Source organism: Vulpes vulpes, chromosome 14 (genome assembly GCF_048418805.1).
Source record: "Vulpes vulpes isolate BD-2025 chromosome 14, VulVul3, whole genome shotgun sequence".
In the NCBI taxonomy this organism is placed as follows: Eukaryota; Metazoa; Chordata; class Mammalia; order Carnivora; family Canidae; genus Vulpes; species Vulpes vulpes.
This window is the reverse complement of record NC_132793.1, coordinates 78,111,582-78,134,705: the sequence shown is the minus strand read 5'-3', so window position 1 is coordinate 78,134,705 and position 23,124 is coordinate 78,111,582. Positions and strand designations below refer to the sequence as shown.

At 46.0% G+C, this 23,124-nt stretch overlaps 1 protein-coding gene across 1 annotated transcript in view; it reads left to right on the top strand.

The window, feature by feature from the left end:
• Positions 1–21,837, top strand: part of SV2C (synaptic vesicle glycoprotein 2C) — a 202,996-nt gene extending 181,159 nt beyond the window's left edge. Inside the window, exons 9-13 of the mRNA XM_072736973.1 lie at positions 391–549; positions 2,692–2,825; positions 4,954–5,157; positions 5,630–5,789; positions 21,556–21,837. Coding sequence (XP_072593074.1) covers positions 391–549; positions 2,692–2,825; positions 4,954–5,157; positions 5,630–5,789; positions 21,556–21,739 — 841 coding nt within the window. The 3' untranslated portion in view covers positions 21,740–21,837. The remainder of the gene's footprint in view (positions 1–390; positions 550–2,691; positions 2,826–4,953; positions 5,158–5,629; positions 5,790–21,555) is intronic.
• Positions 21,838–23,124: the final 1,287 nt, after the last annotated feature.

Here is a 23,124-nt window from a genome sequence, read left to right as displayed (position 1 = left end):
TTCTTTAATGACACAGTTCTTGGACACCAGGAGTTTGTACCAGCAGACTAGGAGATGGGGTTCCTCAGGAAGTCTGGGTTAAAGAGAAAAACATCAGGACCAGGAAGCCTTGTGTTGAGAGAGAATGCAGGCCCCTTCCCAAAGGCGGAGTGCAGGAATAGCATACCTGGGGTTTCCCGGGCCATCTCTCCAGCGTGATTTTTGCAAACTTCAGCATGGGACAGAGGGGGCAGTACAGATTACTGTTGGGTGATTCCTAATATTGCAGGGAGCCAGTCAGAATCAGAAGTGTTTCTCCAGGAACTACTACCTCTCTGAAGATGTCAGGGGGGCAGTCACTGGCACCAGTGTGCTGGTACCTTTACGTACTCACATTTCTTTTCTTTGCAGGTACTATGGCTTATCTGTGTGGTTCCCTGATGTCATTAAACATCTGCAGTCGAATGTGTTGCCAATTCAAAAGATAGAGAGAGAGAAAATTTCAAACTTCAGTGTTAACTTTACAATGGCAAATCAGCTTCACCTTGGAGCGGAATACGAGAATGGCAGGTCCAGAAACTTTGACATAACTTACTTTGCTGTGTGTTCTGAGAAATGTATTTCTTCTTAATCTTCATTGCACAGAAGCATGCACAGTTGTTTGGTTGTTTTGGTTGAGTCTGTACGTTAGTCATTCTCAAACTGAAACTGAACACTCCCAAATGGGCTTTAAAAAGGTACATGTGTATCAGTACTTGACTTAAAACCATTTCCGAAATAGCCATTTCACATTTGTTAAATAGTGGAATGGACTACTATGAAAAGAAAATTTAGAGAGACACTGGAGAGGCCACAGAAACAAGACATAGAAGAGAAGAGTGAGGAGTACGAGGAAAACAAGTTGGGTTATAGTGTTAGTTAATCCAGAGAAGAAATCCAAGTGTGATTTGATGCCTGCCTCCCTCCCCTGAAAGAGGGGACAGCTTTTCAGAAGCCCTTCCTTCTCCACTAGGCTGGTCAAGAATTGGCATCATGTTGTATCAGGAGGACTTGTCACCACAGAACAGGAAGGATTCCCCAAAGTGCAGGGCTTTGAAAATATGAAATAAGTTAGCAAAGGACATTTTTGAAGATGGCATCTGGAATGCATCTTGACAAGGAGAGAGAATGGGCTCAGGAAGGCAGTCCGATACATTCTTTCAGGGCAGATAAGGGATAGACGAGGCCGTTTGTTTCTCTCGATTAGCTGTTGTCTGAACAAATAATGGCTGGTGTGATGGTTTGCATCATTCTTAGGAAATTGTCCCAGATGCAGAAATGGTAAAAGTAAAAATTTTTTAAAAAATGAACAAAGTTCTCCAGGGGAAAACCACTTGGAAGGCTGAAAAAGAATTCTGTAGGATACTTTTGGTTTATATAACGAAAGGGAGAATTAGGAAGTAGAAGAAATTGTTTAAATTGGCAATCCCGAGAGGGGCCTAATCCTTATGCAAGCCACGTAGGATCACCATTCCTCTCCCACATGAAACACCAACCCAAGTCTGCACTTGTTTTTCCATGGAAACCTTAGAATCACGTGCTCTTGTAATTGCAGGGTAAAAATTTACTTCCTTTATTTTTTAAAGTATTGTTGCTCCATTAGAAATACCTGAGCTATTTGTGCCTCTGACATATTTTAAATGATGCTTGTTAAAGTTCTAAGCTGATTATTCAGTCACCACTAGTAGCTGTTTTACATTAGCAATATAAAGATTAGTCATTTAAATAGTATCAGAATCTCGGTAAAACATGTATATTTATTTGGAAGGTGATTGAACTTTTATTGTTGATTATCGATCCATGTCTCCTGGAAGTCCTTCTCATATAAGCAGATCTGAGTTGTAGGCTCTTTTAAGGTGTTAGGATCATTGTGACTGTTACCATCCTCACCATCTAGAATCCCCCACCAGGCAGCACCCAAAAGGTTTCATCATTGTACATTGTACATTTTTCTAAAAATAAGCAGAGCTCTCTCATTGCTCTGCTTGGTTCAAGGAATACCTGTTGGCTGTAAGAAAATAAACGTTCATGGGAATGAGAGTGTCCTATGAGCTGCTTTCTTTCTGTGAGTCCGGAGTCAATCATTCCTCACATAAATGAAGCAGAATTCTCATGTTCTCTCTTCAGAATAACTGGGAATCTCCATACGAAAATGAAGAAACCTTGAGTTTTTAGCTTAGGAAACAGACTTTCATTAAAAGTGAACTTGGGAGGGGCAGCCCTGGTGGCCCAGCGATTTTAGCGCCCCCTTCGGCCCGGGAAGTGATCCTGGAGACCCGGGAACGAATCCCACGTCGGGCTCCCTGCATGGAGCCTGCTTCTCCCTCTGCCTGGGTCTCTCTCTCTCTCAGTAGCCATCAGTCTCCAAACTCTCTACCTTCAATAGCATACTCTACAAAATCTGTTACCAACATTGCAAAAGCTAAGTGAAGTTACCATGATTGCCATCTCTTCTGCTGGAAAATAATATCAGTGAGCCAAGAGATAACCAAAGGACAGGCTGCATGAGGAAGAGTGAGGAAAGCTAAGAGCTTAGAAGATCCAGAGGCCCTGCTTGTCGGAGCCTTCATAGTAGGGCATCAGATCTCTAAACCTGTTTGACTTCGCTTCAAATCGTGATGGACACAGTCATTGATAAGAATTTGTGTGTGTGTGTGTGTGTGTTTTGGGCAGATTTCTAGGGATGAAGTTCAAATCGATAACTTTCAAAGATTCAGTTTTTAAGGCCTGTACCTTTGAGGATGTGACTTCAGTCAACACCTACTTCAAGAACTGCACATTTGTTAACACCATTTTTGACAACACAGGTAAGTGTGCTACTTAGCCCCGTTTGGGGCCTCTTCAAATGGCCCAGTTCTTGGCGGAAATGAGATACCCCTGTGATAGTGGAGGCAGAGGCTTAGGGGGACCATGGAAATTAAAGGAATGGATTTCCGGGGATCCCGGGTGGCTCAGAGGTTTAGCGCCTGCCTTTGGCCCAGGGCGCAATCCTGGAGTCCCGGGATCGATTCCCACGTCGGGCTCCCAGCGGTGTCTCTGCCTCTCTCTCTCTCTCTCTCTATGTCTATCATAAATAAATAAATAAATAAATAAATAAATAAATAAATAAATCTTAAACAAAAATTTTTTTAAAAAGGAATGGGTTTCCTTAATCAGATTGGATCATAGTTAAGCTTTTATTATTTGTCTCTGTTAGATTTAATGCAAATAGGACTTGCTGAAGTTCCAAGTTAAACACAAAATCCTTGGGGCGCCTAAGTGGCTCACTCGGTTGAGTGTCTGGCTCTTGATATTGGCTCAGATCATGATCCCAGGGTCTTAAGATCAAGCCTGGTGTCAGACTCCACACTGAGCATGGAGCCTGGTTAAGATTCTCTTTCTCTCCTTCTGCTCCACCCCCACCCACCCTGCTCACATGTGTGCACACTTTCTCTCTCTCTCTAAAAAAAAAGAAAAAGAAAAAATCCTTTGAGTAATTTTTTTTAAAGATTTTATTTATCTGAGAGAGAGAGCACACAGATGGGTGGAGCAGCAGAGGGAGAGGGAGAAATGGACTCCCCGCGAAACAAGGAGCCTGATCTTGTATCTATCTATCTATCAAAGGCAGATACTTAAGTCACTGAGCCACCCAGTGCCCCTCCATTGAGTCATTTTTGAAGAAAAAAATTACCCTGTAGTTTATTTTTGGGTTTTTTTTTTTTTATCATCTTGGTTTCAAAATTTGATGTCCACTTAAGTGATCATGCCTGAACTGCAGTCAACAGAGATGGATAACATATGGCTATACTTACTGAGACAGTTTTTTAGTCCAATCCATGTGATGGAGTTTGGAAAACTTTCCAGGGGAAAAGGGGATTGGGGATGGGAGGAGGGGACAACTGATTGAGCATCTACTGTCCACTGGTTCCTACTCTCTGTCTTTAGACATTCATTATCTCATTTGGTGAGATAATAGTGGAGGCTTGAAAAAATTAAGTAATTTGGCCATGTTCTTAGACCTGGTAACAGCTAACATTTGAGCTAACATCAGTTTCATCTGATTGCAGAGCCCATGGTTTCCCACCTCTACCCTCTGGTGTGTCTGCCCTGAGTCCAAAATAACAGCCCAGCACTGGCAGGAGTATAGCGCTGCCTTGTTACCAGCCCTGCCTTCCTGGTGCTCAAATAGGAAGCAGCTCTCCCCAGCTCCAAATGACAGTGGCATTAGGTGTCTTCAGGTGTTTTTAAACAGTGCTGTCACTTTCTTCTAACCCATTCCGCCTCAGAAGACCAGCTTTTTAGGTAGATCTTGATCAGCATGGACAATAACAGCTTTGATTCCCACTACCTTTTAGCAGAACCCACCATTCATCTGCAACCCCTCCTTGGATAGATCCAAGTTCAAGTCAAAAAAAAAAAAATCAGCAGCGTATGCTAATGACCTTCTAATAAGGGCAAATCTTACTCCTTTGTGAATTCTTCTGCTTTGACCTCAACTTCTGCATTCAGCTTCAAGGGCCCAACGAAGTCCTGTTGCTTCTCTTTGCCTCAGAGTCCCATAAAATAGCAATGATGAGATTGATTCATGCGCATTTTGAAACATACTGTTTTTGTAATCCTAGTTTAGAAGCTAGGAGTACTCTAATGATAATACTTATGTAACATGGTAATTAGAACAAAGTAACATTATAAAGGACTAAGCAAGTAATAGAATTAGCACTGGCCAAACATAAGAAATCAGAAGATAACTGGACTCTTTATTCCTTTATTCAACAAAGGTATCCTTCATTCAGCTACTGTGTAATGTGAGGTTCTAGACTAGCTCCGGTGCTTGGGCCAGGCCCTGAAGTCCTCAAAGAGCTTACAACACCGTGATTCTTTCCTGAATTCTTGACAAGCTTTCTTATACTGGTGCACAACCATAACGAGCTTGATGAATGGTCTTTGTGTCCACAGATTTTGAGCCATATAAATTCATTGATAGCGAATTTCAAAACTGCTCATTTTATCACAACAAGACGGGATGCCAGATTACCTTTGATGATGACTATAGTGCCTACTGGATTTATTTTGTCAACTTCCTGGGGACCTTGGCAGTGTTGCCAGGGAACATTGTGTCTGCTCTGCTGATGGACAGAATTGGGCGCTTAACGATGCTAGGTATGTACTTGGTTTCATGTAAAATAAAAGAGCTGCCCTTGCGATTTACGGGGAGCCTGGTTCCCACTGTACCCCCTATGCCTTCAGGGATTTGCATCCCGCAGAGATGAGGAGAAATCCCTTAAGACCTTTCATTAGGGCTAAGTTTTAATGAAAATTATGTCTAATTACATTTCGTTGAGCAGCTTCCATGAGTTAACAGACTAAAGAACTAATTATGTGTGACTAATGTATATTTTTCCACTTAAGTAGCTGAGTAATTGGCAATATGCATTTCATGCTTGCTGTGTTTAGAAGGCAGTCGGAGAGGCAAGCCTTTATACAGGTGAGCCCACCTGTACCTGAGCTTTTGGAGTCCAGGCCACAGCTTCCCCTTGGGATTCAGTTTTGCTGAGAGATGTCAAAGACCCAAGGATCATTCTCTACTAAGACGATGGGAAACATTGCAGCCTTTTGTCTCTTTCACTGGCAGGTGGCTCCATGGTGCTTTCAGGGATCAGCTGCTTCTTCCTGTGGTTAGGCAGCAGTGAATCCATGATGGTAGGCGTGCTGTGTCTGTATAACGGATTGACTATCTCGGCCTGGAACTCTCTTGATGTGGTCACTGTGGAGCTGTACCCCACAGACCGGAGGTATGTTGAAGTGGGCCTCCGGAAAGAGGCACTCTAATCTTCATGGGACCACTGAAAACTCAGAAAAATAAGCCAAGCTGTCATTTCCAAAGAAAGTGAAAATCTAAAAAAATACCTGGCTTATGAGGTTGTAGTTTTCACTCATACCTTTTAAAAAGGAAGTGTCAGGGCAGATAGTTGCTAGCAGGAATAAGTAATAAGGCAGTGGAACTTGTGAAAGAATTTTATTGTGTTCATGACTTGGTTTGTTGGATAACAACATGAGCAACCTATTGAAGTCATGAGATGGAGGACTTAAGAGCCTCTCTTGGACCACATTTTGAGCTGCTAATCAGTCCTCCGAGGGCTCTTACCTTCCTTTGCAAGTGTCTGCACAAGCTCTGTATTAAGCAACCACAGAGAGGTACCATAACTCTTGACCTTCCTGGTCTGTTGGAGGAAAATCCAACACATTTCCAGGTACAACAACAATAGCAAAGATTGCTATTAGAAGGAAATTCTGGGGGCACCTGGGTGGCTCAGTTGGTTAAGTGTCTGCTTTTATTTATTTTTTTTAAGATTATTTATTTATTTATTCATGAGAGACACACGCATACACAGAGGCAGAGACACAGGCAGAGGGAGAAGCAGGCTCCATGCAGGGAGCCCGATGTGGGACTCGATCCCGGGTCTCCATGATCACGCCCTGGGCCGCAGGCAGGTGCTAAACCGCTGAGCCACCCGGGGATCCCTAAGTGTCTGCTTTTAGTTCGGATTATGATCCAGGGGTCCTGGAATTAAGCTCCAAGTCTGGCTGCCTGTACAGTGGGGGATCTGCTTCTCCCCATCCTTGCCCCTACCCCCAACTAATTTTCTCTCCCTTTCTCAAACTAAATAAATGAAATCTTAAAAAAAAAGAAGAAGAAGAAAATTCTGCATTGGTCCCAAAGTGGAAACAAAAAAACTTTCCATCTTATATCAGAGAAAGGGCTAAAAGACAGTTTTTGGGTAGAGCTGGAGTAGCTGAATAATTAAAAGAATAGAAGCTCTGTTTTTCCATTTGACATGAGCAAAGACAAATGGCCTTTGCCTTCTTTTTTTTTCACATATGCTTTGTCACCATGGAAGTTCTCTCTGCTGGAGGATGGGGCCAGTATTTTCTGAACTTTGAAACAGAGGAGGAATTTTTCTAGGACTATGCAGAGACATATGGGATAATAATTTTCAACAACATCTATTACTGAGCTTATAGGAACATTATAGGAACTATATAACCTTCTCCTGTAGCACATTGCAAACTCTTGTGTATGTCTGCTTATCACGTGTTCTACTAGACTTTCAGCAACCTCCTATTGAATGTTAAGGTTCCAAAAGGAACCATATATTCCACATACAGCATCTCCTTCATTCATTCAATAAACATTAGTTCTCTATTATGAGTGAGTTTCTGGTGTAGATGCTACAGGTCGTAGGATAAGGGTGCTGCCAGAAAAAAAAGAAACAAAGAAACAAAAAAACAAAGAAAAGATTAAGACTCTGCAGTATCCAGTGGGCATTCTTTTATCAAGCCCCCTTCCTGCAAACAGGGCCCAGATGTAAATTAAATTATAACTTTAAAATAAACCCCTTAATGTTAAAGCAAGGCTATGGCATAGCCGGACACCTTTTTGTTATACGTGTAAGGGTTTGATACTATTTTAGATGAATCAGCTGCTCATCCCTCTACCATAAGGGATGGAAGGATGAGTATTCTTCTATGGCAAAATCTAACTTAAAAAAACAACTTGGGAGGTTCCTCAGGTGAGAAACATGGACCTGCTGTGATTCTATTGTTGGAATTTTACTAAATTTGATGGTAAAAAACAGAAATTGCTACTTGTGTTTGCTACTTGTGGTTGTATTTGAAGCAGAGAACTACGCATGTGCAGATTTTCATAGGAGATAGGGCTGTGCAAGAGCAAGTGGGCTGGCGGTGAAGTCTGGAAGAGCTGCAGTGAAGCCTGAGCCCCAGGGAAGCAGTGAGGAAGGAGAGTGCACTGCCCTGACCTCCGACCTCCGCAGCCTCAAGAAGCTTGGCAAGAAGGCTGTTGGGGGCAGGGGGGGCGGGGGGGGGGGGGGAGGGAAAGTGGCGACAGTGTCGGCTTCAGACACAGCCAGCCTGCGGTAGTGCTCCTGACATGTTCAGTCATCGGAGCAGCAGAACGTGGGGGTGCCTTTCAGGACATGGAAGCTGGGGCAGCCTTGTGGATGGCCACAACCTGTATTTTTACTACAGTCACACCCTTGTGTGTGGACATTCTCCTCCTTAGACAGATGTCATTACATAGACTGCAGGAAGGCAGTTTCTTCAGTGATGGGGAGGTAACTTGTCCTCCAGGGCAGCACTGCCAGGGCCTTGGTGAATGACCCAGCACCACCTACGGTGTTTCAGACTAAAACTTCCTCTCCCATCTCTTCCATGTTCCTCAGGACCACATAACGGGGTCTCCATGGATCTCTAGCTCAGCTCGTAGAGGAAAACCCCAATGGTTCCGAGTGCAAGCATCCTATGGCCTCTTTTTCCATGAAAACAGGATAGAATACATCCTGACAAGAATTCTGACTAGAGGTTGTGATACTTTGTATTAAAACGTTAGCATTGCCAACTCCTTGCCCAGTTTCTAGAATCTGTCCTTAATGATCAGAATAAGACATTCTGATTCCAGGCCCTGACCCAAAAAAAAAGTAGCTTCTGGAGCCATTTAACAGCCAACTCCTATCAAAATCTCCATCAGGGATACCACGGTAGCTCAGTTGGAGTGGAGTGTCCAAGTCTTGATCTGGGCTCAGGTCTTGATCTCAAGGTGGTGATCTCAAGCCCCACACTGGGTTCCATGCTGGGCATGGAGTCTAGTTAAAAATAAAAATCAAAAATCCCAATCAAAATGACTCTATTTGGGGAACATGATATAAGGTATAGTATAAGGGATGCCTGGGTGGCTCAGCTGTTGAATGTCTGCCTTAGATTCAGGTCGTCCTGGGATCGAGTCCCGCATCGGTCTCCCCATAGGACACCTGCTTCTCCCTCTGCCTGTGTCTGCCTGTCTTTCTCTCTCTCTCTCTCTGTGTCTCTCATGAATAAATAAATAAAATATTTTTTAAAAGGGGGGTATAGTCTAAGTGCTACAACAGCTACAACACCTGAATTCCACGTTTGTCAAGCACGTTATAGATTTTACTTTTTTTTTTTTTTTTTTTTTTTAGATTTTACTTTTAATGTTCCTCCTTTGACTTTTACTAAGGGTTACATTTGCCTGTAGTGTGAAAACACCAGTAAGGACAGGATACCACCCATTACAGTGCACCCTTCCTTCTGTGCAGAGTCTGCTCTCCAACATGCAGGGAGCTCTAGCACCCCTTTCTGAGAAGCTGCTCTGTCTCTTCATTTCATGTGATAAAAATTGGTAATTATTCACATTTCATTCTCTATTATGTGAGGAGGAGGACTGTCTCTGCTAAATCTGCATGGTCCAGTTATTTGCTTTGTTCCTTCTCATTCTGATTTGCCCTCCTTTATTCCTACCTTATTAGTTTTGGGGTTTTTATAAGCTACCCTAAATCATTTCATAGAGAGGCAGGAAAATTCCAAACTAAAATTATACATATTTGTGGAATAGCACTTTTCTGTGCCTAAAAAAAAAAAATGAAACAAAATGACAACCACAAGCTCTCTTTATAATGGAAAGCCCTATTTTTCCCCCTCTGCACTCAATATTTTACTTCTGGCTACCAGATATGGGGAGTTTTCTTAATCTTCTATGATTCACAGCAAACACCAACTGGATGTCCTACAATCTAACTTAATTCTGACACCATCTACCTGGAGATAGTATCAGATCCCACAGGTTAAGGGCTCAGTTCCCACAAGTTCTCATGACCCCTTCCTTGGGTTTGATCATTTGACTGGCTCACAGAACTCAAGGGAACATTGACTTACATTTACCGATTTTTTTATAAAAAGATGCAACTGAGGAAGAGCCAGATGGAAGAGATGTATCGGGTGAGGTATGAGGGAAGGGTGAGGAGCTTCCATGCTTCTCCGGCTATGTTACCTTACCAACACTTCCAGCATTGGCCACCCTGGAAGCTCAACATCTTGTCATTCAAGACTTTTTATAGCCCACCCAGCCCACCCCTCCCACTGCTTCCCAGGTCCAACCTTCTAATTACTTGCTCCTGAAAGATCTACCCTCTTCTGAGGCTTTCTAGGAGCCCCACTCTAAGTTACCTCATTCACATAAATTCAGGCAGGATGAGACGGGTGCATGATAAATAACTGAAGTCATGCCTATCACGTTTTAGGACCTAGGAACCTGGATAGAGACCACATATATTTCTTAGATCACACCTCTCCATGGTCTAAGTGTCACTGTAATTCTTTTATCCTCAAAATCTCAGCACCAAAGGTAAGCCTAACATAATTGCCTGATGACATTTCAGCTTTTCTCCCAGGTTAGAAAGATCATGGGCAGGAATGTCCCGTGATAATTTGAGAGACATAGAAGGCAGTAGAAGGACCCTCACAAACACATTTTTGCAGAGTCCTTATAAGATGCAGTTTGTTTATGGAGATGTAAGGGAATCCATTTTTTGGAATAGAAGCTTAGGGAAACGTTTTTAGTATGTTCTTTAATACTCTCTCACACCAAGTGTATGGTATCTTTTCCAACACTGATCAATTCTCCAATTCTCACACCACGTGGAGTTGGTATCAAATCCTACAAGTTAAAGGGCTCAGCCCCACAAAACCACCCCTATTTCATATGTGAGCTGCAAAGAGGGTGCCCAGCCACCTATCCAGGTTCCTAGAACTCACACTTCTGCCCAGCCAACTACAAATTTGTGAATTTCCACAACTCCGAGCAGGTTTGATAAGTGACTAGATAAAGAAGTATATAGGTTAAGGTGCAGAGGATTCCCAAGTGCATGAGCCTCTGTTTCCATGGAGTCAGTTAGGGCATACCACCCCCCTCCTAATGTGTGAATGTATTCATTAGTCTGGAAGCTCTCCAGATTTATGGAAGTTTCATTATATTGGCTTGATTGATGAAGCCTTCGTTAATGATAACTGAATTTTATCTCCAGCATCTCTCCTCTCCCTAGAAGTTGAGAGGGGGGTGGGGAGGTGAAAATTTCAACTCTCTATTCACGTGGCTGGCTATTACTAGAGACCAGCCCCCATCCAGAAGCTATCTAGCAGCTCTTCAAATTAAAACAGATGATATGTAGTTTTCTGTTATTTTGCAAAAAAGCTAAGCTTTTAGAGCATCTGGGTGGCTCAGTGGGTTGAGGATCTGCCTTCGGCTCAGGTCATGATCTCAGGACCTACGATCCTAAACTCCTAAGTCCTGGGTATTAGGATGGTAAGAGGTAGTAGGTCAGAGCAGACACAAAGGTAACTTTGATCTTCATGGAAATCCATTGGAGTGTTTGGGCAGAGTAGCGACATAGTCTCATGTATATTTAAAAGGAGAATTGGCTTCTGTGTTTAAAATATACTACAGATGATCTGAAGTGGAATCAGGGAGACCCATTAGGAGTGCACTGCAACAATCGTGGCCGGTGGACATGGTAAGAATGGTTAGATTCCACAAATATGTCGAAGACCAACAGGCATTGCTAAAATATCAGATGTGAGTATGAGGAGTAGGCGCATGGGGAGATACTCAGGATGACTTCAGGGTTTTTGACCAGAGCCTGTGAAAGCCTGAGATTGCTGTTGCTGTAGGGACGATTAAGGAAGGAGGAAGTTGAGAAAGAATCAGGAGCTCAATTTTGTTCCTGTTAAGTCTGAGATGCTATGATATATCCAGATGGAGATGTCAATTAGGCAGTTGCACATATGAGACCAGAGTTCAGGGAAGGGGCCTAGGTAGGAGGTAAAAATTTGAGCCCTTTAAGTGTCTAGATGAAATTTAAAGTCATGATGTGAGATGACACCATCAAAGGACGAGGTCTAGGTAGAGAAGAGGAGAGTTCTGAGGACTCAATCTAGAGACACGAGAGAATCCAGAGGTCCAGCTGATGGGAGAAATCAGGAAGGGAGACTGAACAGGAGCTCGGCGTGAGCTGTTGACACTTCTGTGTCCTCATGGCTCAGTGGACACTTTTACCCCTGCTTCGTGGAGCTCAGAGCAAGGAGCTCCCACCTTATAAATGATGAAACACAAGCTGTCCCTGAGCCAGCAGACCTATCTCCTGGGTAATTCGTCCAGCAATGTGCTCCGGCCTTTCTCTAGCCTCTGGCCACCTCCTTTCTTCCACCTTTACACACACACAGTTTTCGACGACCTCAGAAAGCATTTGAAAGTAAACCCCTGATTGTTCCCACCTGCTATTTATTCCCTGCTCATCCCGGGCAGCTGCTGCTGTCACCAGCACTGTGGGATGGCCCTTTACCTCCAGGAGCTAAACCCAAGCATATGCCCAGTTAACTAACCTAAGCCCCTCCCCCTGAGGACTGTTCCTGTTTACACAGAGGAGTTCCCCCATTCATTCCCCATGCTCGATCCTGAAGGTCTTTATTCTTGGATCTCTTACTGACCAGTTGTGTGGCCTCAGTGAGACCACTCAGCATAACTATGCCTCATTTGTTTGAGATACAAAATGAGGACATGCTCCATCTGTGGTTATGAATATAAAGACCTCACTTCATTTTTTTTTGAAGGTTTTGAGATGAAGTATTCTTTCATGCAACTATCTTTTCTAACCAATCTACATTCTGTGTCCCTTCACTCTACCTTATTTTTCTTTATAGACCTTGTCACCGTATTATATGTGTCTATGTTTTATGTGACCTGAGTCATTTTGGCCATTCAGGCAATGTCAGACCTTTTGTGTCTCTGGCAGCTAGGAGTGAAGTGTGAGGCGCTGGGAAGTACATGTATCCTTCCCCCACCGCCTCTCTCCTAGGTGGTGTATTACAATGGCAGCAGATCCGACCAAATGTGCAGATGGGCACAGAAACAGTCAGACAGCCTGCTCTTGACTCCAGGGAAGTCCATCTCTCTCCCCTTGCATACTAACAGGACCTTATTGGAAAGAGCTATGGGAACATCATGATACACTGAGAGGAGGACCATCAGATTTGGGCTACTCACCTTGAAGTGTTGGGGTGCAGGGCCAGTGGACTCTAGAATCTAGAGTTTCAGCCAAGGATACCATTCTACCAGTTTAAAGTTGCTGGCTTGGAGGGTGCTTGTTCATCCATGGAGCTAAGGGCAGAACATTCCTTCCAATCAGCTGCACATCAACCACTCATATCATCAATGAAAAACTACCTCTTTGTTCATTAACAAACTTTTCTCATTCAGATTTCTAAAATGATGTGTAAAGCCCTAAATAACTATCTCTGGCCTGTTGGTTCCTGATTAACATGTTTTACAGTCTAGAGTATAGAACAACTTCTTTTTGTATCGAAGTAGTTCTTTTTTTTTTTTTTTTAAGATTGTATTTATTTATTCATGATAGACATAGAGAGAGAGAGAGAGGCAGAGACACAGGCAGAGGGAGAAGCAGGCTCCATGCAGGGAGCCTGACATGGGACTCGATCCTGGGATTCCAGGATCGCACCCTGGACCAAAGGCAGACACCAAACCGCTGAGCCACCCAGGGATCCCCAGTAGTTCTACTTTTTTAAAAAAAGATTTTATTTATTCAAGAGACAGTGAGCAAGAGAGAGAGCACATGAGCGGGGGCAGAGGCAGAGGGAGAAGCAGGCTCCCCGCTGAGCAGGGAGCCTGATGCGGGGTTCAATTCCAGGACCCCAATCATGACCTGAGCCAGAGGCACGCACTTAACCAACTGAGCCACCCAGGCGCCCGTATACCAAAGTACTTTTAAAGTAATTACCACTTGGACCATATGATGATAGCATGTTAAGGTGTGTGTTTGTTTAGCATCTGTCACCCACCATGTGAGCTCCTTCAGGGCAGAACTTTGTTTTCCTTATTTATTATGTAGCTCTAGGTGAGTAGGAGGAGGGTAAGATTTAATTTTTTAAATTGAGCTAGTTCTGGGCTATAGTTTTCCTTCTCATGTGGGATCTAGCACCACACCCTCCCTCTGCCATCTAGGTAAGCTGGTTAGGCCTGTTGTGAGTGGGGGGCATTCCTCTCCCCTCCTCTCTGGCTCCCTCTGAACCCCTTTCCACTTGAGCCATCCAGAGCCTGTGACCTCCCAGTGCATCAGCTGCCAGCAACCCTTGGCCACAGAGCACTGCCTACTGAAAACCCTCCTCCTCCTTCCTTGCCTCTCTCCATCAGTAGTTAGGAGGAGACCTGGCACTGCCAGAAAAAAAAGCAGGTTACTTAGGTCAGTCCTTTAGCCTTTCTGGACCTTGGTTTTCTCATTTGAAAAATGGTGGTGAGGGACGCCTGGGTGGCTCAGCAGTCAAGCATCTGCCTTCGGTTCAGGTCGGGATCCCGGGGTCCTGGGATCAAGTCCTGCATCGGGCTCCCTGCAGGAAGCCTACTTCTCCCTCTGCCTATGTCTCTGCCTCTCTCTGTCTCATGAATAAATAAATAAAATCTTTTTTAAAAAACAGAGGTGAGTCAGGCTCTGTGCCGAGGATTTAGGTCACCTCAGTGACAATATGTAATTGTCACTCCAAGCCTACAAGAGTAAGGAGCCTTACTCTGTTTTCTAGAGAGGAAAACGAGGCACAGAGAGGGAAAGTAACTTGCCCTGGGTCACTGAGACTCAAACCGGCTCTGTGACTCTGCAGTGCTGCTCCCAGCACAGACACACCTGCCCCTCTTCTAGCAGGTCTGGGGTGGAGCTCTGGGAATTGGCTCCTAGGAAGCTCAGCTGGTAATTGGGATATACAGTTGTGCTCAGGAATCCTGGCCTTACATGAACTCCAAGTTGCCTCCCAGTGCTTGCTTTTGTAGCATTATCTATTCTGACCCAGGCACTCAACTTACTTCCTACCTAGCTTCATCAGATACAGGGTAAGCCACAAAGACTTCGTCGTCATTGCCTGACCGTGACTATTTGCATAGTGACAGCACAAGCAATAGGAAGACCCTGGATGGGGATGGGGATGGGGATGGGAGGGGGATGGAGGGCTGCTTTGGGCCCAGGGATCCTCTTGGCTCACAAACCATAGGTTGTCCTTCTCCACTTGTATGTAAGGCAAGCCCTGCTTGCAGTAGTATAGGATGCCATCTTCCTGAGTTAAGGAGGACACATACTACTTACTTGGACAAAGCAAACTTTCTCTTTCCTTGAAGATCAGAAAGCAATTGGATTCAGTTTTTTCCAGCTTACGAATATGAAATTGTACCTCTGAGAAAGCAAGATGATAGACTGACATCAGTAAACACACATGACCTGACTAATGCCCCTGAGGATGCCCTTGATAGAAATCTACCTCCAACGTATTTTGAAGATGTCAGGAAATTCCTTAGTTCCTTCTGCAAGTGTCCGTGTGTCCATGCGCCCGTCCTGAGGGTGGTCATGAATGAACGGAAAGACTCCACAGTCTTGCCCTAACAATTAGGCTGAATCCAGGCAGAAGAGCCTGGTGTTTCCTGATGAACAATCCAAATGAAGGAGATCTTATGTAGGACAGTGTTCACTGCAATACCTCATGTCTCCCCTGTTTGGAGAGCCCCTAATTATCCAAGGGTATGGTCACAGAAATAATGGCCATATGCCTCATCATTTTGTCTTAAAACATGAACATGGGATGGTCTTACTAATGATTGGGGGGAAGCAGAAGCAAAATTGTATGAATCCTGTGGTTTGTAATAATAGGGATGTGACTAGAAGCCCGCTAAAAGGAATTCAGAAATGAAAACCATTTTTTGGAGGGGTGGAGTGGATGTTTGCTTTTGTAAGTTGCTTTGGCATGTGATAGTAAATTCAAATCAATTAAAAAATGCAGTTATCTCTGGAAGAATCCAGGGTTCTCAGCCCTGGATACACCTTAGATTCACACAAGGCTTCAAAAAAAAAAAAAAAAAAAAAAAAAAAAAAAAAAAAAAAAAAACCAATGCCTGGGCTCCAGCAGAGCAATAAAGTCAGAATTTCTGTGAGTGTGGCCCTGGGCATCAGTATTGCCACCCCACTTCCTAGGAGCCCACAGTGTTATAGAAGTTCCCCTGGTGATAGTGGGCACCAGGCTTGAGCAGCCCTGAGTGAGGCTATGGTCATGCATGTCCATGTACCCTAGTTCAGCCAGATTGCTCTTCAGACCCCACACTGAAACAGCTGCATGAGAAAGTGGGACACTTGTTTGAGGACTGGGGTTAAGCGGTCATTTGGCACTCAAGAGGCCTTTGTGGGAGTGTCTAAGACACACTGAGTAGGGTACCATGGAGATAACTTAGATATGAGGATGTTTTAAGAGTCAGAGAGCACCTTTGTCCACATCCCATCCTTCACTTGGGGAGCTGAACGGCTTCCAGATGAACTCTGTTCTCATCCACCCCCTCTGACAAGCCTTTCTTCAGGTCACCCATGCCCAACCTGAGATCCCCTCCACCCCCTTCTCTCCTGTAGGACCCTGTGGCTATATATATTAAATTCTTAGCAAGCTGTGCTCTCATGGTCTTTTTGCATCTGTCTTAATGCAAAAGGGGACTTTATCTTACTCATTTTGGGCTCCCTGGTGCTTAGGGTAGAGCTTGGCACGTCATGCTTAATGAATGATTATTAAATGAATACATGCATAGAAGAATACATAGATTAGAACTATATTAAGAACCATTTTGCTTCTTGGATTAATATTCAGTGGGTTTCTAGTGCTCTCAGCACTGTAGCCCAGTAGCTCAGATGGATTCAGTGGTGAAATAGCTTTTTTTACATAAGTCTGGGAAACTTGCCATCATTTGTAATGCTGTTTCCATGAGAAAAAAAATGAAATTCATTTTGTGCTTTAAAGAGCCAGCTTCTGGATGAATCCCTAGATCACGATGCACAGTAGCCCCCCCTTATCTGAGGTTTCCCTTTATACAGTTTTGGTGATTCATGTCACCTCAGGTCTGGAGGCAGTTGAGCCTCCTGACACAGCACCAGAAGATCAGTAGTAGCTTGACAGCATGTCACAGCACCTGCGTCACTCACCTCATGTCATCTCCTCGTATAGGCACCTCCTCATCTCACGTCATCATGGGAAGAATGAGTGAGTACAGGGTTGCCTGGCTGGCTCAGTCGGTGGAGCATGGAACTCTTAATCTCAGGGTCACGAGTTCAGGCCCCACAATGGGTGTAGAGATGACTTAAAATCTTAAAAAAAAAAATAAAATTTAAAAAGGCAAATGAAAAAATAAATATATAAATAAAATTAAAAAAAAAAAAAAGCTGGGCAGCCCCCGTGTCACAGCGGTTTAGTGCCACCTGCAGCCTGGGATCGAGTCCCACGTTGGGCTCCCTGCATGGAGCCTGCTTCTCCCTCTGCCTGTGCCTCTGCCTCTCTCTCTCTCTCTCTCTCTCTGTCTCTATGAATAAATAAATAAAAAATCTTTTAAAAAAAATTTTTAAATAAAAAGAAAAAAAAAGGCAAGTGAGCAAAGTGAGCACAGTATAGTAAGATATTTTGAGAGAGAGACCACAATCACCTAACTTTTATTATGGTGTATTGTTGTGATTGTTCTACTTTATTGTTCTAGTTATTGTTAATCTGTGCCTAATTCATAAATTAAGCTTTATCACAAATAAGTATGTATAGGAAAAAACAGAACAGGGTTTGGTATTATCTCTAGTTTCAGGCATCCACTAGGGGTCTTGGAACATCTCCCCTGTAGATGAGAGGGAGCTATGCTATCACTAATTTAAGGACTGTCTGTGCTTTGAAAAATGCACTTCGTTGAGTCCTTTTCTAACTTCTAGCAGCGATTTGCCTGCTAGATAAGTTGTCCAGAAAAAGCTTTTTCCAGAAGTTTACATTAAGCAAAGAGAATGCTTACATTTTACCCCTTAACAGGTAAATTCCATGAACTGAATCTGGATCTACCCCATGTCAGGCCCTTTCAAAATGAGCATTTAGTTCATTTCCCTGATTTCAGCAGTCAGTGGGACAGATTCTTGAGTCAGCGTTCAAAGCAACAGCCAACAGTGGCAAGACGCCTACCATGTGCCAGGCCCTGCCCAAGTGCTACTATTATTCTGCATCCCTTACTTCTTCCCAGGAGCCCCCTAAAACCCATGGCTGACCCTGCCCTGAAGGCTGACCCTCACTAAATAAGGTAGAGGCTGACGGTGAGGGCGACACTTTGCTCTCTCTATCTGGAATGGTGCCGGCAGTGTCCTTTTCCCAGCCTCTAATCAAAGCTAGTAATGACATCCATGAGCTGGAACCCACTCCATTGGGAAGGCCCTGGGGAAGCTGCAGTCCAGCTGCAGTGAGGGGTGCTCTGGTGGCCACCCCCTCTCCCCCCAGGCGGCTGAGCCTGAGCACCACAGTAAGCCGGCTCTCCCAAGAGCAGCAGCAGGCTCAGAGCAGGATACCCGGATTAACAGTGCAGGGCCACAGCCACCATGAGGACCTGCTGTGATCCCAGGGTGCTGTTTGGGGAAAGAATCTCCATTTAAAAGATTTAAGTAGCAAGAATTGCAAACAAGGGATTCTGGCTGGAGAGGTAGGGGCACAAGGAATGGAGTTTATAGGAAGATAATAGATCGTTTCATTCTTTCTCCGTGGTCCTTGCTGGTTAGGAGAAGGAACATCTTTGGTCTGAAAAAAAAATTCTGTAGTGGGGATCCCTGGGTGGCTCAGGGTGGGATGCTGGAGTCCCGGGATCGAGTCCCGGGATCAAGTCCCGCATTGGGCTCCCGGCATGGAGCCTGCTTCTCCCTCCTCCTGTGTCTCTGCCTCTCTCTCTCTCTCTCTCTCTCTCATAAATAAATAAATAAATATTAAAAAAAATTATGTAGCTTGTCCTGCATTGAGGAGTCAGCTGGTCAAACTCTCTGAGCTCCCTACCCTCCAAAGACTTATGAGCATGAGGTAACGCGTACGTTGTGTGTCTGTAGAAGTCCATGGCTTTCCTTGAAGGAAGAGCAAGGAAATAAACGAACTGAAAGCTTATTTCCTTTATAAACAGATAACCAGCAAGGGCGAGATACCTTGATAATGGTTTTTGTAGCCCAGCTGTGTGTCCAGTGCATGGGAAATCATACCCTCTGTCTCGCAAGTATTAGAAGAAATAATTTACTTATCTAAGGAAAGAACGGTTTCATTTTCTCGAATGCCAGTGCTAATTTAAGGAGGCTGTATGCTTTATATCCATTCGAGACTTTCATGTGAAGAACTGCCCCTGCTCTGTCAATGAAAATGGAGAGTCATACGATAGGAAAGATTTGATCATTTGTGGTTTTTTAGAAGCTTCCGACACCAGATGCTCCCAGTGCCTGTCTCTTCAGTGCTGTCCAGGAACCTTCGGTAGCTGTCCGTACCATAAGGAGAGAGTCATCTGTATTCTATACCTTGTTCAGAGTTACAGCTTGGGAAAATACAGTTATTTCAACCCAGCTGTAAACTCTCCTGGGGTCATTCTGCAGGTTCAGGGTGGAGAGACTTCTTCCTACGGAAGAATGTTTTTCTCTTATCAGCAACATACTCACTAGCCAGTTTTCCCAGAACGATAGAGTTTATCTTACTACCATAAGATGTATTTGGTCATTTATGACCCTTGCTTCTAGAAACTAAAATGCAGTTTTAAAAAAGTGAAGGGCGTCAATCTGAGAGGCTACTACTCTAGAATTTCAGCTCTCTGACTTTCTGGAAAAGGGAAAATTAGAGACAGTAAAAAAGTGGTGGCATGAGGTTACTAGGGAAAGAGGAGGAATAAATAGGAGGAGCCCAGGGGATTTTAGGGCACTGAAACTGTTACTCCATATGATCCTCTGATGGATACATGTCATTATCCATTGGTCAAAGCCCATGAAATACAAAACACACAATGAATGTGACATAAGCTATGGACGTAAGTTAATAGCAACGTACTAACATTGGTTCATCAGTTGTAAAGGTATGTACCATACTAAGATGTGAATAACAGGGGTGTGGAGTGAAGGGAGTACATGGGAACCCTCTTTGCTTTTCACTCATTTTTTTTTTTTTTTTGAAAGCCTCAAACTGCTTGAGAAAATGTTAGTGAAAGAAAAAAGGAGTTCAGCCTCATGGCATCTCCACGGAGGTGGGGGAGGCAGTACATGATGTCATTGTACTTAAGTCCTCTGTGGTACCTGACATGTGGCCTCCAGCAATTTCATTTAAAAATAGTTATCAGGGGCGCCTGGGTGGCTCAGGGCATGATCCTGGAGTCCCGGGATTGAGTCCCGTCGGGCTCCCCGCAGGGAGCCTGCTGCTCCCTCTGCCTGTGTCTCTGCCTCTCTCTGTGTCTCTCAGGAATAAATAAATAAAATCTTAAAAAAAAAAAAAAAAAGGAAATACTTATCAGTTATCAGCCTATTAAATCTTATCTTTCTAGTGGTTGTTGCTATCAGCAGTCTCTTTATTTAAAAACAAACCAAAAAGAAGAAGCGTACAAAATTAGCTTGCTATCTTCTCAAGAAGTTCCTGTTTTTCTGTCAGAGATCCTGCTACACCCCTTCCACAGTCCACACAGTTGGTGATGTCACCACACTGCTCAGCCCTGCTTACTCAACTTCCCCAGTGTCCTGGCCAAAAAGAAAGTTGGTGTTTTGCTCCCTCCTCTGTTTTGACCCAGGAACTCACTGGCCCTGGACAAATTCACAGGCTTAGCTCCTACAGAAGCTGTCGTTCTCTCTGTGATGTGGGAAGGAGGGGCTGGTTAGATAATAACCACAATAAATGTCTCCGCTTTGTAGAAAATGTCACTAGGAACAGCTCCGATAGTGATGAGTAGTTCTTGTGACTGGCCGAAGGCAGGCCCACACTTACACATTTACAGATCAAAGAGATGTGTACTTGATGCTGCATTTTACAGCAAATAAAATACACTTCCCTCTGGAGGGAGGGGAAATGCATCCAACAATTATCTTGCATTCAATTTGCCTTTAATACACAGGTGGGTCCAGTGACAGGAAACCGAACTGGCATAAAGGCAGAGAAGAGTCATATTGTGTCATGATGTCAGTGGTGTCAGGATGCTCTCATACAAAATCATTTCCTACCTAGAAGTGCACAGTCAAACCACATTCAAATGCCAGCAGAGTGAACAGGATCTTCTCTAGGGCTGTGATCTGCTCCTCTCCTGGACATGATTCTCCACGTAGAACTCTGAGGAGGATGGAAGAAGGGCCAGGAGCTCATTCGTGGGCCCTCAGCCTGGCATTCAGTGTTTGCCTGGGGCCAAAACATGGGTGAAGAGAGCGTGGGGATCCACCTCTGTGGCACCAGAAAGATGAGGAATGCAAGCCAGTCATCCCTAATTTTCCCTGAAAATCCCATGACTTTAGTTATTTAAAACCTTACACACTAAGCTATGAGGAAAGAGGGAGGGAAACAAAGTCTAAAGAAATACATGGTCCAATATTTTAATTTAACTCTGGAAGAGTGAAGAGACTTGTCTTCCTGAAATTTCCTCTTTCTTTCTGTTCATGATGAACTGGGACTGCTGGGAAGGGTAAGAATCAGTGGAGGTGATGAGAAATGCACGCGGGCTGAAGGAACGGTGCCCACAGCAGGGTCCCGGCCCCAGATGTGCTAACGAGCACGTCATTACTCGCCTTAATGATACACATCCAGGGCATTTTTGGCTCAGGTTGCATCTGGGCAGTCACTTGGTCAACCTCCTCTTGTGTCTTCCCCTTGCAGGGCGACGGGCTTCGGCTTCTTGAACGCCCTGTGCAAAGCAGCGGCCGTGCTCGGGAACTTGATATTCGGCTCCCTGGTCAGCTTCACCAAGTCGATCCCCATCCTGCTGGCGTCCACTGTGCTCGTGTGTGGAGGACTCGTGGGCTTGCGCCTGCCGGACACACGAACCCAGGTCCTGATGTAAGGGGAGCAAGCCGCCCGCAGGCCTCTGTCTCCTGCCCTGCTCGACACTCCGGACTGACCCAAGGCTTCAGATTTTTTCAGATCTCAAAAGGTGGAAAATACCAGAACACTAACTCTTGCTGCGACTAAGATGTAGATGCCAGGCACCCCCACCTTAGATGCGATTGCGGCATTTTCCCTGCATCCTCACCCCCGCTGGGCCGCTCAGGCTCCGGCTCCCCAGTCCGAGGAGCGGCTCTGCGGCGTCCTGCTGGGCCGGGCTTCCCACGGCTGTGCTCGCGGGGTGCTCCGGGGAGCTCGCGGGGTGCTCCGGGGTGCTCTTGGGGTGCTCATGGGGTGCTCTCGGGGTACTCCGGGGCGCTCGCGGGGTGCTCAGGGGCGCGGGGGAGGCCTGCTTCTGACCCAGGGGGGAAGTTACTGCATCTGTGCCGGGACGGGATTCTTTTTTTTTTTTCTTTGAAACAGAGTGATACTTCCTTTTTACTTAGAAAAGGACGCCCAGCAATCCTCGCCCTTACCGCAGGACCTTTCAGAGGCACCGGTGCGGCGGGGGGGGCTCCCAGAGGCCTGACGGCGGAGGTGGCCCTGCCCACGAGAGAGACAGGCCGCGCGGGGCGGCGGGGGTCAGAGTGGACCGCGTGGCCGGACCTCTGCCGGCGCGGAGGGGCCGCGTGGTGTCCCGGCGGAGGCGCGCAGCCCGCGACTTCGGGAACCCGGAGACCGCCCTTCGCCCCGCGCGCCCCGCGCCCGCCCCCGTGGCCCTCCCCTCGGAGGATCGGCCGCTCACGCCGGGCGCTCGGGGGCTGCAGGCCGCAGGGGGCCCGCCCGGAGCCGCGCGGGGGGGCCCGGGGGGCCGCGAGGTGGGCGGAGCTCGGCGGGGGCGGGGGCGGGGGCGCGTCCTGCGCTCACCCAGACACCGGGGCCTCCCTGCCGGCCAGGCGCTGAGCAGCCCCGCAGACGTCCGGGTTACAGCATTCCCGCCCTCCCCCCCGCGGCGCACCCCAGCTGCAGACCGCCCGCCATGCCCTGTGGCACGTTCCTTCCTGAACAGCCATTAATCGAGCAGCCCTTGAAGAGCCGGGTCTGTGCTCCGGCGGCCGGGGCCGGCCGGCGGGAAGGGGGCGCTGCCCGGGTGGCCCCCGCGGGGCCGAGCCCCAGGAACCCCGCCCGCAAAGGCGGCGGGAGGTGGGAAGGGAAGGCCCCTGCAGCCTGGGGGAGAGCGCGAGCCCGCAGGAGCCAAGCAGCGGCCTCGGGCAGCGGCGCGGGCCCAGCGCCCCGACTGCGCATGCGCGGCCCCCTGCCCCGCCGCATGGCGCTCCCAGGTCAGCTCCGGCCCCTGGTCCCCCGGGACTCCCCGGCCCGCGAGGCTGTCGGCCGGGAGCGCCC